At 34.0% G+C, this 16,392-nt stretch overlaps 2 protein-coding genes across 2 annotated transcripts; one reads left to right on the top strand and one right to left on the bottom strand.

Annotated features, from left to right (window-relative positions):
* Nucleotides 1-1,102: 1,102 nt before the first annotated feature.
* LOC108216981 (histone-lysine N-methyltransferase ASHR1) lies at nucleotides 1,103-10,796 on the bottom strand. The gene is made up of 14 exons (XM_017390105.2): nucleotides 10,617-10,796; nucleotides 9,684-9,829; nucleotides 9,026-9,160; nucleotides 8,355-8,409; nucleotides 8,144-8,262; nucleotides 7,060-7,148; nucleotides 6,892-6,973; nucleotides 5,812-5,916; nucleotides 5,625-5,715; nucleotides 5,420-5,539; nucleotides 4,179-4,285; nucleotides 3,734-3,803; nucleotides 2,926-2,989; nucleotides 1,103-1,388 (listed from the first exon to the last, which is right to left on the bottom strand). Exons 1-14 carry the CDS (start codon nucleotides 10,717-10,719, stop codon nucleotides 1,226-1,228), a joined length of 1,449 nt encoding a protein of 482 aa, XP_017245594.1. The 5' UTR covers nucleotides 10,720-10,796; the 3' UTR covers nucleotides 1,103-1,225.
* Nucleotides 10,797-12,310: 1,514 nt separating this feature from the next.
* Nucleotides 12,311-16,147, top strand: LOC108222149 (protein FAR1-RELATED SEQUENCE 5-like). Its single transcript, XM_064093895.1, has 6 exons — nucleotides 12,311-12,816; nucleotides 12,901-13,197; nucleotides 14,112-14,388; nucleotides 14,500-14,503; nucleotides 14,595-15,064; nucleotides 15,563-16,147. Exons 1-6 carry the CDS (start codon nucleotides 12,311-12,313, stop codon nucleotides 16,145-16,147), a joined length of 2,139 nt encoding a protein of 712 aa, XP_063949965.1.
* Nucleotides 16,148-16,392: the final 245 nt, after the last annotated feature.

The raw sequence follows: 16,392 nt of genomic DNA, 5'->3' as shown, positions 1-16,392 counted from the left end.
TAAACGATAATTTAAAATATATTATATTACAATATATTTATAATAAATCAATAAAAATAAAGATCATTTTCTAATTTTTATTATATTATAAAAGTTATCTATTTTTAATAATATATTTAGTATAATATATAAATATATTATTATTTATATATATATACACAATCGGGGCGGGGAGACATCAATCCCCGACCCCGCTCCGATCCCCGAATTTTTTCTAAAATTTTCCCCGATCCCGGCCCCGCACCCGAAAAATTCCCCAAATCCCCGATCCGAACGGAGCGGGGATCGGATGGGGTCGAGCGGGGCGGGGAGAATGCCCATCCCTACATCTTAGGCACAAAATACAAACTGTAAATATGACTCCCTCTGTTCCGCTTTGCTTGTTCAGGTTAAAATCTATTTTTTATTCTAACTATAATTTCTGTTCTAAAAGTTGGTGATTACTCACCGATTAATTCATGTTTCGTAGCTCGCCAAACTAATTAAATATCCGATCAATCACCGATCAATTCTATTAATCCATGTTCCATAACTTCACCAATCAAGTCCGATTCCCGCTTTTTACAACACTGACTATAATATATAAGGTACATGCTACCAAAATTTAGACTTGTTTTTCAGAAAAATTAACATATTTAACATATAATTTATCATAATAAGTTAATGTGTACAAGCTTTTTGGGGTAAAGAAAATAGGAAATGGGACAGAGGGAGGAAAATCCATCAACCAAATACAACTCACTGAACTAAAATTTATGATTGCTCCATTCTCAAAGAGACTATTTAGTACTCCCTCCATCCCAATTTATATGAGCCTTTTGCTCATTTCACACATATTAAGGAGTATTAAATGATTCATCTTTTTCTCATCTATGCCCTTATTTATTGTGTTGACTTTCTATAGTATTAATAAGATGTTACATTGGAAATGATAAATAAGAGAAGGTAAGGATAGAAGATTGATGATAAATGTGCATTGAAAAGAGAGAGACTTAACTATTTTGGGATAAAAAAATTTCTCAAAAAGGTCATCTAATTTGGGATAGAAGGAGTAAATGCTTTCAGTATATGTGTTGATGATTCACCACGCCTCATGTAACACTTGATAGAACTTTGTAGACATCCATAAACCATTAAAAAAAATTGGTATTTTATATCTTTACCAAGCACTTAGTTGGCTTAGTTCACAACAGCGACCATAGTTGATTCCTTGATTTTAACAATATTAGTAACCAACAGAAGATAGCTTATAAGAAGCTTCAGCCTGTGCTTCCTCCAACTTGGATAAGAGTTCTTTTGTAAAAGGACTGTTTTTCCCATGTGTGTTGCGCAATATTTTTACTGCCTTGGTCAAGGACTTAATGGCGTCCTCAGTGTTTCCAAGTAACCTGTACAAAAATTCAGTCACCATTTAGACTTAAACCTTACTAAATACTATATATTGTTTTGGTCTAGATTAAGATTACTTTTTGCTCAGTATGGTTTTGGCAAACCTATATGGCTATATGATTATAAAATCATGATAAAAATGGGATGTCTTCGCTAGCTTGGCTACTACGGACTATGATGATTGAATAAGACTATTATCGAGTTGTGCCAAAGTGTCTGTGAGAGTTAATTATTACAGCTGGATGTGGAGATGTTCCGAAAGCAGATATATATATTATTATATTCCAACTTTTAACTGCCATACATAAATTGCATATAGAGGATTTCGTTTGGCCTAAAAGCATTACAATTTCATAACAGGATTATCGCCTAAATTTTCAAGTAAACTTCATCAAGTGTAATAACTTTATCCACGCCTAACACCTTAAGATTTTTATAAATGGTACATGATGATTAGAGCCAATTCCTTCACCTTGCAAATTGGTTACGGTTGTACCAGAGCAGAATATGTTAGATAGGGCTAAGTTACAAATGCAGATCTAACTGGCATATAGGTCATCATCCCAATAGGCTAATACCCTATTATCCAAGCACAATTCAAGAGCCACTGCATATAAAAGAGTTTTGTGAACTTTATCCACGCCTAACACCTTAAGATTTTTATAAATGGTACATGATGATTAGAGCCAATTCCTTCACCTTGCAAATTGGTTACGGTTGTACCAGAGCAGAATATGTTAGATAGGGCTAAGTTACAAATGCAGATCTAACTGGCATATAGGTCATCATCCCAATAGGCTAATACCCTATTATCCAAGCACAATTCAAGAGCCACTGCATATAAAAGAGTTTTGTGAATGCCTTAGCGTGTAGAACATCATTATGCCCGATAATGACGACTATGCCATTCCAACATTTCTTTCAATTTTAATCAACATTTCATCTTTTCCAGTCTGGGAATTAATGGGTTGCAGCGGGAAAAATAATAACCCAATCTGGGATTCAACATATTCAAGACCACAATTGTATGTGTTCTTGGTGTCAGTAATTCTTGTTATATACTCCCTCCGTCCCATTCAATTCTATATGTTCACTATTTGGCAGTACTTTAGTGCTCTTATAAAATATAGTTCTACAACTTATTTTTAAAATTTTCTTTTTCTGAATAAAAATTTAATATTTAAATTTTTATTCAGAAAAAAAATCTTAAAAAAATTTACATAACTATACTTTAGAGGAGCATTAAAATGCGTGTCGCGTCCCCTCCGTATACTACTCACGGGGGACGGAAGGAGTACTGATGTAATTTATTTATTTTTTTAATTAATGCAAGGCATATTAGATTTTCAGTAATCGAAAAATTGATATGGCTGTTTCAATTGTATGGTCATATTTCAAATCTCAGATCTAATACAAAACAAACATGAAAGATAATTACCAGGCCGAACTGTAATTTCCTTTATGCAAGGGCAACAAAACTATCATGCCTAAAATTTTATGATCATGAAGAAAAAAAAGAAATGTATATAAAGGTACCATTCAAGTTTCCCGCAGGTATAATACTGTAATCCAAGCAACGGATGGTGTTCTGGGTATACTCCTGTTTTGGAAAGAAAGACAATACATAAACTCGATAGCCGCAATAAGTTTGACAATTATAAAAATAAAGGTGTTCACTTTTTTTTCTTCTATATGTTCCAGTTTTAGGATTTAAAAAAAAAAAACTTCTAAGAGGAACAAGAAAAGGGAGTCATTTAACCTGTTTATAGAATAAAATGCGTAAGAAACTAAGTAATCTTAAGACTGCCCTTGTTTTGAACTTAATTACCAAAGTTCAGTCTACATGTATACAGCTACCAATACAACCCCACTTTATTACTTTAAATAAGCAGAGATAAGCTGTGCAGGCATTTTTAGCTAAATTATATTATTAACAAGATAGCGAACACTTCTACACTACAAGAACAATGCATAGTAATTTCATCAAGGGGAATGAGCTAATCTTCAAGTGACTTTAATCCACAATGTTTCGGATTGGATTAAAGCAGGCAATGATATAGGTATGAAATATAAATAATGCAAAGGAACTCTTAAAGAATTCAGTTAATGAACGAAAAATCCTTAAATCTGAGTTTTCGAGATGATATAGAGCAAAATGCTATTGTGCTGCTTCTATGGAGAGTGATACAGCATTTGTCAAGTCGGTGAGAAAACTATGTAAATGTCATAAGTGTGTATAAGTTTGCAAAGGCAATCCTCACAGACAAAAATATTAAGTATCAACCAGTGTTGAGATTAAATTTGAAGACTTCTAAGAGAATTCTGGCAGAAAAAGATAACATACTCTCATAAACTGGAATTGTTAATTTGCAGTAAGCTAGTGCTTCTTCCCAGTCTTGAAGCTCCATTGATATCTAGGAAAACATATAAATCATGTTTTATTACAGCAGAAATATACAGGACAAATATGACCCAAAAAGAATGATTCAAAAAATAAATAAAGCTAATGAAAATCTTTAAATACCCTCCCATATAAGGTAAAATTCCTAGTCAATATATTTTGAGTTCCGAGAAGCAAGAATGGCATATAACAGGTACAGTTTGGATAAAAGATCATATGAAAAAAAAAGAAGCAAATTCATCGCATACTTGAATAGATAATGTGTCCACAATACATCAGCATATTCCTCCACAAAATATGTTTAAGAGCAGTATAGTCTACATGTGTACACCAGAATCGATGGTGAGACTTGAGAATTGATCCACACAACTAAAATCAAGAGACATACCTTTAAAATAGTTTCTCGGGTACGCATCAGATCGAGTGAAAATGGATGGCAAAGATTTAGTTGAAGTTTCTCAATCATCTTGTACAGAGCACTGGCTTCAGCTCTATCTGAACTTCATCAAAGATAACATTTGAAAGGAGGCAGGAATAGGAGAAAAGGCCCCAGATGCCGCAAAACCCACAAGTAATGCCCAAAATAACAGAGTTGGGAGAAATGGCCAAAATACCATTTATTAATGCCAGATAATCCAGATTTTTGATTTTTGGAAGAAAGCGTTAGAACGTGTCGCGTTTAGGTCTAAAAAACCCTACAAAACGTAACACAATCTGACGTTTTAGGAGTAAAACACATGAAATAGCGTTCAGGGTTTCAAAACGCTAGATCGTGTAACATTAAGGAAAAGAGGATAAACGCTGCACGATCTAGCATTTTGGATCGTAAAATGGTAGGTCGGGCCCATCTTCTCCGGGACTTGTGTTTGGGGCCATTTTCTTGAATATTGTGGCAATGAGGGCCAACACCCCAGAAATAGGTGGCACTTAAGACCTACTTTCAGGTTTATAAGTCATTAACAGCATGATTTAATAAGATAAGTTTGTTTTTTTTTAAGGCGATTTAATAAGATAAGTTAAGGTGATTGGAAATCACATGAAAAATCCTTCAACCCCAAAGGTAATAAGACAAATAAAGGTGGGGTGGGAGTATTTGGATTTCTGTTATTGAGCTTCACCGCAATACAATATAACGGAAAAGGCAAGTGAATATAATAAGATATGATGATTGGATTTTATTAAAAAGTAATACAGTACACCAAATCATCAATGATTAGAGAATTAGTAAAATTCACTATATGCATTAGGAAGCCTACATATTGCACCTAGCAAGGACCTAGGGGACAGAAGGGTGGATAGGTGGGGATTTCAGATGCCAAAAAAAACATGTAGCACTGCTAACTAATAAGTCCAAAAGTTTGGCAACTGTCTACTTATACCAATATGGAAATATGATATATGATATATATATATATATATCTATATATCTATCTATATATATATATATATATATATATATATATATATATATATATATATATCTATATATCTATATATATATATATATATATATATATATTATATATGATCTAACAAAACCTAGTTACTTGTGCTGTATCTTGTAACAAAAATATCAAATTTCCAACCAGGGAAGTGAGAAGTAAGCCACTGACAATAATCAGAGGATACTTCCAGATGAATAAATCATGGATGCTTTTTCTGTTGTTGATTTGACTTCGCCCAAAACTATCTTTAATTCTTCCCTCTCCCTTACAAGTCCACACTGCTGGCATATGAACCCTTTATTATCTGCAGATCCAGAATTAAACATGACAAAAGACGCTAATATAATGTCATTGGACTACGCACCTAAAAATATCAGAGCAGGTTATACCAGAATCACGAAGCAAGAAACCATTGCACTTAGCATCCTTGCATCTATAACCTTCCAGAATTGAACTCTCTTTGATGTCATTAGACTGGCCCTGCAACATTGGGCTAGTAAAGCTTCTAAGTAGAAGCCATTTTGCTTTTCAAAATTAACAGGGATGTGATAAACAGATGCAATTAATAAAAATTACCAGGTTGCTGCAACGAGGACAAGTGCAAGTGAAGTAATACTGTTCTTTGAGGGTCTTTTGTCGAGTGATGGTGCTTCCTGCTGTTTCTATGTAACTTATTAATACCTTCAAAACACAACAGAGCCAAATCAGGCAATAACAAGATAACACTCACTTTAAAAGTTGGTCAATGGTTGCAAGCTAATTCAACAAATAAACAAAGACAACAACATTTTGTCATCCAAACAAATTATTTGTGTATATCAAACTGTAATCTTTTGTGACCTTCTACTATTTTTTATTCATAAGAAGACTTGGCACAAAGGAATATTAGTTAAGTATCACTCACAAATCTGACAAGTGAGATATTTTGAACATTCAAGGTCTTAATATTAGTTATGCTCGGCCTCTTCTAGCAACCAGTTCCCCTGACGCATTAGAAGCTTACCCAATTTCCCACATACAAGGACACAGCTAGTACGTACTTCATGCATCAAACATGTTTCAATTGCTAATAGACAAAGCATTTCCCCAGAGCTTACACTTGTTCCGAAAAAAAATTGAAAGACCAATTAATACCACCTAGGAACCTCTGAAATTTCCTAATTATCTCGACATCTTAATCTTCTGTCACATATGCACTGTTTCTATGTATATAAGACTAGCTATCTTTGATATGCTAAAGGTATTAGACGATAAAATTACATTCCAATATATAGATAGTTCTAGATATTAAACTTTGAATGATGCATGACTTCGATATTTATCTAACTTTCGTGTATAGACTGATTTTTAGTTAAAAATTGATACAGTTATAAGTTATAACAAGCAGAGAGTTCATTCCAGAAAGTGAATAATTACATCAGATCTACAGCTTGTCCTTTTTTAAATATCAGACAATGATATAGGATATAAGACAGCATGAATAAATAATTTAGTGATGACAAAAAAAACTTCAGTTCTCATTTTCATGAACGTTTTAAACAAAATATGGTAATTGCTTTTACCTTTGACCTGAACCAAGGCACCTAAACCCACTGCCAAGATGTCCCGGGCATATTTCGTAAATTACATATTACGGATTACAATAGCACATCATACCTCGCTACCTCTGGGTACAGGTTGGACAGCCCGGACCACTGCCATCTTTCCCTCAAACACTAGAACAGAGTTGGGCAAGCAACTGCCCCATCAAAACCATTCACCAGAGTCAGGGAAATGATTCTAAGAAAAGGAAAAAAAAAAGAGACAAATGTATATCGAAGTCACCTGTGGTTAATGATCGAAATGACAGGGTATAGTCCTGTCCCAAGCGGTCTTAATTCACTGTCACAGATGGTATGTGCATTTGCTGCAAGCTGCATATTATTGGGAAACTTAATTATTTTTAGATAAATATACACTAAAATATTACTTCTCAAATATGTTACATATGTTACAAATCTTTTAATATTTTCATAAGGAAAATTCAATATATATGTGTGTGTGTGTGTATACCCACCCCTATATGACATTACCCACTTGGGGCCCACGCCCGAGCCCACTCAATACACCTCGGGCCTACTATAGCCTCATCAAGGCTCCGGAAAAGTCTCAGATAGGCTACAGACAGGCTCAAGAGCCAACACTTAACCCTACCCCGGTCCCACTAGACCCCACCTAGGGGTCCATCCTCGGGACCCACAAAACTTCCCATCCTCTTAAAAACAGTGGTTTCTATTTTAGTTTCTATTTAGTAGTTTCTATTGGATTAAAACTCTCTCTCTCTCTCTCTGCAACCACCAAACTTCCAAGACCTTTTTTTTCCAAGAAGCCTCACTACTCCTAGGAGAGGGCAAGGTCTACATACATCTCATTCTACCAAAATCCTACTCCTGAGCAGGACATATTGGGAATGTTTGGTGTAACACACCAGAACATGATCCTCTTTCGATGGTACAGCAGGGTAAACGGCTTATTTATGATGCAACAACGAGTATCCAGAAATTGTAGGGTCAAAACATTGCAACATACAAAATCCAATAACACGATCACCTATTTAGATTTACACTAATTTATCAACCTCTGAACACAAGAATAGGATCTTCGACCCTAAGTCCCTAACACCTAGCATTAAAGAGTATTCATCTGAGTTTTCCTATATATGTTCAAGCATACCAGGTTTATAGCTGAACTATAACCATGTTTAGGACAGTGACAGCAAAAACTACAGAGCTTATTGTTAAGTAGATAGGCTAAGTGATACTGATGTACATATAATACAAATTTTGGAATATATTTATTTAACTACTGGAGCTTCAAAAAAACCAATACACAGCCTATAATGAGAGTGACCTAAGTTTTCAGTGAATACCTTGGCAAAGTTTTCTGCAATCTCTTTTATACTGATATCAGGCCACTGGAGAATAACATTAACAAGGTTTGCCATTTGTGCGTATAACAATAGTTGTTTCTCATCAACTTTGGACATATCTTCATAATAAATAATCAAATTGTTACCAGAAACACAAATAATTGAAAATAGCACATTACAAATTCCATTTTGAAGTAGAATTTAAGCATACGAGATACCAAAGCCTCCACCAGTTTGTAGTTGTCCATATAAGTAGCTGGGATTATCTGTTAATTACACAAATTAAACATCAGAAGACTAAATACATATTAGGTTATGCAAGTTAAGATTAAAATTAGGATATTGCATCTAAAAAAAGGTGAAGACAGAGTAAACATATGCCCAATAACAATTAAGAATAATTAAGATAAGCATAGTGGCATTTATATTGTGAAACAATAAAAAGTGTATAGTATAACAACTCTAATCTGTTAAAAGCTCGTTCATTATATATAACCCCGCAAAATCTAAATTAAAACATAAGACCGCCAAAAATCTTTTCCTTCCTTCAAAATTGACCTAGCACATCTGTTTCTTTAAAAGCAGTTTCATGCATGTTTAGTGGGAATGGACTTATGGTGACGTGAAACTTCTAACACTGGATTGATAATAAAATCATTATGTGGAATTGGGAGCAGGCCGAAATAACCTTTTCTAGGTAAATATACAAAAGGCAGAACCAATAATGCATTCTGATTGCACACAAGGACAATTAGACTATAAAACACAAGCAAATCTATGAATAAGGATATTTCCAAACAAAATGACATATGTAAGTATGTAACATGAAGATACTATAATTTAAAACACACATTTACCATGTAGAGACTATCGGAAACTCACCTTCTCACTCTGCAACTTTTTTCGTATAAAAAGTTTCACCATCAAACGTATGGAAGGTGTGAGAGATTTTAATCTATTTTTGTCAAGTCTTGAAAGAGCTTGACATTCAAGTTGATGCAACTTCCAATCTGACTTCTGAAAAAGGTTCGAAGTATAACCATACCAGTATATAAGAACTTGGAGTCCAAATTAAAATTCCAACAGAAATCATAAGCTTGCATACGGACAGAAATGCAACAAGCTATCACACGGTAAAAGTGAGATCTTCCATGTTTTAGAACTAAAGAGGAACCGTGAACAAAAGAGGTTTCACTCGTTAAAAGATGTGTAGTGGATAAATATATGCTGCAGGAAGCGAATCTATCAGTCCATCGCGTGCCTTTAAATTTTAATATAACAGATATTAAGCAACATTTGTGTAAAAGGTTCCACATTTAGTGCGTGCTTTAGTATTAAATAGACAATCAGATTGTACAATTTTATTCAAAACGTATATCTTCTAGCATGTATACACATATATGAGTAATGAATAAAACAGGGAAGCGCAATCCTGTAATATGCTAGAAGAATATAAAACTGTGCATTTGAGATGGTGATAGACGACAGTAAAGTTAGTAATCTGTGGATAGAACATACAACTTAACGTTAACATACATACCTGACATATGCTTCCGCAATACCAAACAACTTGACAGGATGAGCATCTCTTAAGGTTACTTGAGCTGAAACACCAGTCACATCTTGAATCCCCAGAAGTTCTATTTGGTACAGACACATATGGTTCTTGACTTATAATCACCTCTCCTGTCACATTAAAAAAAAAAAAAAGGCTCACTATATACTAAAAGCATCAATAGTTGTGATTCGCTTTAAGGTCACTGGATACAGACAAGCAAGTCTTTCAAATGAATATGGCAATGTGTTGCATAAACCATATTCAATGCAGACTATGGACTCATTTCTTCTCACTATCTGCAGTCCTTTCAAATGTATGACTATCTACTCGGTGTAAATATGCCAGGGTCCTGTGGATGTCTAGTTGCTTCTCTGTTGTTTGAGATGACTATGAAGAGTGGAAGCCTCTTCAACCGCAGCATATTCCTAAAGGAGTATGTAGAAGTACACAACTTATAACATACTAGAGCTACTTTCGGGTCTTGAACAACCTCTCTTCTCTCTACTCTTAGCAAGGAGCAAGAAAGACAGTGTATTTTAGGTTTGGTTTAGACTATAGGCTCTACCTACAACTTTATTGTCCATGTTCTTACCAGAAGTTTTTCAGAGAATCCTTTTATTTTTTTTGCCAAAAAAAAAAAGAAAAAGAAAATGTATAAACCCAAGAAAAATAATATAGCATCCTAAGGCTACCCTAAAGCAACTGAAATTGAGACCAACAGGGTCCCTGCCCTAATGTACAAAGACAAACACCAGAAATAAATACATACATTCAAGAAATACAATTAATGTTATAGTTGTAGAGCAATTCGAAAGTGAATTCAAAAGTTCAAAACCCAATCCAAGACTTGCTTTTCAACAATAGATTACAGTAAAATATACAACGCGAGAGAGAGGGAGGGAGAGGAAGAGAGACCTGGAGAGAAGTCTCTGGTGGAGAAAAGACAACGACCTTTGTCTGCTTGATTTGAATAGCTTAAACCTCTCTTCCCCAGTTCTCTCTCTAGTTCTTCTTCCATCTTTCCCCGCTCTCTCTTTCGTTACCGCTTCATTTTCCTACAATTTACACTCCTGTGTTATATAATCACTCCGCTGTATATCGATAGGGACTGTATTGTGTCTCGGGTTATATCCGGCTCGAAAATATGATACATGTTTCATATTCGTTTTGAAAACGATCCAAATATATTCGTTTTGAAAACGATCCAAATACGGCGAAAAAATTAGGCCAAGATAATATATGATCCCGGATATGAGCACTCCTATACCCGCTCAGATTCAGTCTCATATAATTTTTCATAATATAATTCTACCTGAATACCGGAATATGATCTATGGTTCATTTTCAATTCGAACTCTCATATATATATATATATAGGATTTTGCTCAAATACAAACTTTTTAATTGTACAAACTACAAACTAGATCTGAGCCGTCCAATCAATTTATATGTTATTAAATCTTGTCCATTCATTAATTTAATATTTAAAAGGATTGACTTGAGGTTTGACTGGAATCAGTTGAAGTTTTGTTTTCTCTTTCTTACAGTTCTTTCTCTCTCTAGCCGTTATCTGTTTCTCTCGCGCGGTCGTTACCTCTCTTCTTCTCTTCCTTTATCTTGCGCGCTGCCGGTATCTCTCTCTCTCACGCTCTGTCGGAGTTAACTCGCTGCAATCTTAACGCGCTGCCGGAATTAACTCGGTGTCGGAGTTAACGCGCTGTCGGAGGTATTTCGAGCTTGATTTTGAGAGTAGACTTCGGTGTAATATGATATAATTAGAGCTTGATTTGGAAGATTATAGTTTTGATGAGCTTAATATGATATGAATCACGCTTAATCTCGTTCGAGGTACAATAATCATCTGCAGATAGCTTTTGTTTGTATGTATGTTGTGTATATTCTTTAAATTTTACAAATCTTTATATCATTATGTTTAATTGAGTGCAAAGTGTGTTAATTTTTGATTTGTTTGGTAGTTTTCAGTGATGAATTGTTTAATTGGGCTTGAGTAAATCAATTCAGATAGCTTTTGTTTGATATGTAGCTTTAGTAAACTGCAGTGTTAAAAATTTTGTTTGCAGGAAATTGATTTTTTTATGCTTGGAGGATGATAATTTCAGATTTAGTGAAGATTAGCCACAATCAAGGTTAGTATTCTTGTGATTATTGTGATTACTGTTATTTGTTTATGCTTGGATGATGATTTGTTCTATATTTCCAGTTAGTTTGTGTTAATGATATTAGTCAGATGAGAAGAATTATAGAAAGGATCAGAGCAAGTTCAAAATTATTAGCTTTTGATAGTGATTGTTGTTTCATATGTTAGTGATTATTAACACATACAGTAGTGATTGTAGATGGTTATAATGATAATTTTAGTTTTGTATCCTGATATTTTATTAATTTAAATGTATTAGTAATTTTTGTTTAAAATAATGATTATAAGTACATATATTATTGGTTGTTGTATTTTCATCTAATTTAGATATTTTTTGTGGAGAGGGTAATTGCATGTTTTAAATCTGATATATGTGAGACTTTGATTGACATTTTTGTGACTGTGATGGCTGTTATTATTTTATTATAAGTATTGATTATTTATATTTCATATGATAGGTTCGAGTTGTGGGGATTCTTCTCTTGTTAATCGTGGCTGTGATGATGTTACTTCCGTTGCTAGTGGAAATGTTCCCTCGAGTCGGAACGAAGAATCTGTGACAAGTTACTCAGATGTTCGTGAAAGATTTTATCTTCCTGTTAATGTTCCTGATGTTTCAAAGCCAAATATTAATCAATCTTTTCAGAGTCTGGATCAGGCTTTTGTATTCTATAAAGATTATGGTCGTTTAAGTGGTTTTGATGTGAGGAAGGGAACTGAAAAGAAGGATGCATTTGGTACTATTACTTTCAAACACTATACATGCAGTAAAGAAGGTTCTAATGAGTTTCGTAGTATTTCGGACAGTAATTCAAGTAATGTGAAGCGTAGGCGAACTGCTTCTACAAGGTGTTGTTGCAAAGCGAAGATAGTTTTGAAGCTTAATAAAGATAGACAATACTTTGTCTTTAAGTTTGATGAAGTGCATAATCACCCCTTGGTTGATGAATCTGGAAGGTAGTTTTTGCGATCTAGTCGTGAAATGACAGTTAGTTCTAGGAATTTTGTGTTTGATGCTGCAAAAGTTAACATTGGTTGTAGTAAAGCTTATGGATTGATGAAAGAAATGGTTGGTGGTTATTCGAATGTTGGAGCTACATTGAGGGATTTTAGGAACTTTAATCGGGATTTGAAAGAGTACATTGGTGAAAGAGATGGGCAGATGTTGATTGATAAGTTTAAAGTTTTTCAGGAGAGCTCAAGTTCTTTCTATTATGCGTATGAGCTTGATGAAGCAGGGCGTTTGACAAAGCTTTTTTGGGCTGATGCAATTTCTCGGAGGAATTTTGAGGTTTATGGTGATGCCGTCTCATTTGATGCGACGTTTGACACAAATAAGTAAGAAAAACTTTCATGTCAGCTAGTGAATTTATGTGTGATGATGCATAATTTTTGTTAACTTGTTGTTTTAGTTGTTAAAACAATTTCTTGTAGACAGTAATGTTGGACCATTCTTCATGAAGTTTTGTTAGCATCTAAACAAATCAGATTGAATTATCTCATTAACAGGTTGTGCTATAGATTTAATATTAAGGAAATCTTAAATTTTGAAAGTTCTGATTAAGAGTTATTTGAATATGCATGAGATTGAATTATCTCAGTAGTGTTTGTTATATGCTTGAAATTTTCCAATTAAGTATGCTGCTGTTGAGCAGCAGAAGACAGTCGGTTACAGAAGATATATCTTTCAAGTAGACCTGAATATATTTCTTAACTTTGTAAGACTGGATGGTTTTAGTCTAGTATTGTCACCTGCCATTTGAGTCTTTTCACCTTAATGGATTTGTTGTCGTAATTGATGAGTTAGTATCATAGGTTTTTTCCCATGAGATTAGTGTCAGGTATGGGTATCATTAAGTGATTTTTATGTAACTCAAAAACATTTAGAACAGCCTGGCATGGTGTTTTTGATGAGCTTTAGGAATCAGTTATAGTCCTGGCAAATATGGTGGATTGTTGTGAATTCCTGATACATCAGTTGTTAGTTGAGGAGTAATTCAGTCTGCAGACTGTATTTAGAACTTCTGGTAGACGATCACATTGTATCTAGTACTTGTGTTAAAATTTTGCATTGTACTTGGGACTTCTGGCAAGACATTTGCATTCATGTTTAATAAAAAATTAGTTTGAGGTAGGTAAATGTGTAGTGGTCCTAGGTGGATGGTTTCAGTCCTTGATGTTTTTATTATAAAATTTAAAAGAAACTGGATTTGATGTCTGCTTATACAGGAGTATTTTATATATTTTTGCAGGTATAACATGATTTTTGCCCCATTTACTGGGGTTGATAAACATGAAAAATGCATAACCTTTGCTGCATGCCTTTTGTCAAAGGAAGATGTCACGCACTATAAATGGGTTTTTGATCAATTTTCTACATGTATGGGGCGACATCCTGTTGTTATTGTGACAGATCAGTGTCCTGCAATGAAAATTGTAGTTTCTTCGTCGCTTTCTTCGAAAAATGGTCTTGTTGCTACTAAGCACCGTTTGTGCATGTGGCATATCATGCAAAAGTTTCCTATAAAGGTATTGGTGAAATTTCCTTAGCTTAGTTTAGTTTATTTTCCAATGTAAAACTGTATAGTAATATGTCTTTGCTTTTTTATTATTTGACGTGGCTTTTAAATATTTTTACAGCTTGGTAATCGATTATGTAAAGAAACAGACTTTATGGAGAAAATGAAAAAAATCTATATGGTCATCACACCTAGAGATTGCTGATTTTGAACAAGGTTGGGAAGCTGTTATCAAAGAATTTAATTTGGAGAATGACAAGTGGCTGACTGATATGTATGCTATTAGATCATTGTGGATTCCAGCCTTTTTCAGAGATGAGCCTATGTTTGGGTTGATGAGGACCACACCTAGGTCAGAAAACGAGAATTTTTTCTTTGCTCAGTTTCATAGACAAGCTGACACATTATGTGAGTTTTGGTTGCGGTTTCAAAGTGCCATGGAAAGACAAAGAAACGAGACAAAGAGACTGGATGAAGAGTCGAAATCAAGCTTTCCTACTACTTTGTCTAGATGGTTTATTGAAGACGATGCAGCTGATTTGTTCACTCGAACGGTTTTTTACAGAGTTCAGGAGGAAATTCTGGCAGCTTGTTTGGATATGCAGATAAAGCGAATGAGTGAAGAAATAGATGGTGTTACGAACTTTAAAATTAAGGATGTGAAAGTTAAAGAAAAGATCTTCAAGGTATTATATTATTCTTCCACTTATATTTATTACAGTTTGATAAATTTTTTTAACTTACTTGCTTGTGATTTGCACCATTAAATTTGGACTCCCTGTAACAATTCACTTCGGATATAGTCAATCCTATGTAATCCTATGATATAGTTTTGGTTCACAGAATAGTGATTGTTGTTGCTTAAGTTAGTGATTATTGACCCTAAATGGTAGTGATTGTTGTTCAATATGTTAGTGATTGTTGTATATTTTTAGTGCTTTAGTACCATTATAATTTTCCCAATCATGTGTCTTTTTTCTTTTCTACTGATGTAGTTTAATTTGTTGTGTTGTCAGTCAAACTTATATTTGTTATGTTCATATATTGATTGATTATTTTTTTTTTGCATTTTCAACCTACAAAATTAAACTGCCATTCTAGTAAAGTCAGGGAAAACCTCTGAAATTATTTCAGCAGATCTGCCAAATTAAGTTTATACCTGAATAAAGTTGATGTTTATTCAGGTGTCGGTTAGTAAAGATCATGTTGTTTGTTCCTGCAAAAAGTTTGTGATGTGTGGTATAGTTTGCCGACATAGCTTTTGTGGCATGAAGCAAATTGGAGTAACTAGATTCCCTAGAAGTCTTCTTCTTAACCGTTGGTCCAAAATTGCGGATTCTGGAAGCTCATGTGATATGATATCTACTGATTACTTGAAGATGGAAAATGTTTCTTTGAAATTGATGAACATTTGGTTTGACTTTCGTCAAGTTCTTAACAAGGCTGGATTGCAGATGGAAGCTCCGGAATTTGTTCATAAGACAGTCAAGCAGTTGGGCAGTGAAGTTGGAGGTGGTTGTACTGATGGTGGTGGTTTTTCAAAAAAAGACCATCTTGCTTCTTTGATTGGTGACCAACCTCAGGGTGAGATTACAGTTTTAGTTCCTAATGTTTCCAAAAACAAAGGAAACTATTTCAAATCAACAAGGTTGATTAGCGAGAGAGAGAAAACAATTACTAAGTCAAAAAAGAGAATCCGAAAGTGTAAAGAATGTTTAGCAACTACTCATGATTCACGTAATTGTCCAAAGAAGAAGTTACAGAAATAAAGATTCGTTGAATATCTTCTTATTTTGTTTTTTGGCAAAAAACTATTATGTAAATGAGATGTTGCTTTTTATGTAATGAATTGTTTAGTCATTTTCATTTTTGCTCTTGCACTAGTGATATTTGTTGAATTTTTTTTTGGTTTTAATGTTATCATTGTTAGATAAAAGCTTCATTTGATATTATTATCTTTTATCTTTTTTGAGTCTAGAGCATAGGTATTTGTAAATTTTAGGTGTTTTAGAAT

This window comes from Daucus carota, chromosome 5 (assembly GCF_001625215.2).
Source record: "Daucus carota subsp. sativus chromosome 5, DH1 v3.0, whole genome shotgun sequence".
NCBI classification, from domain to species: domain Eukaryota; kingdom Viridiplantae; phylum Streptophyta; class Magnoliopsida; order Apiales; family Apiaceae; genus Daucus; species Daucus carota.
The sequence above is the reverse complement of the archived record's forward strand: the minus strand, read 5'-3'. Positions and strand labels throughout refer to the sequence as shown.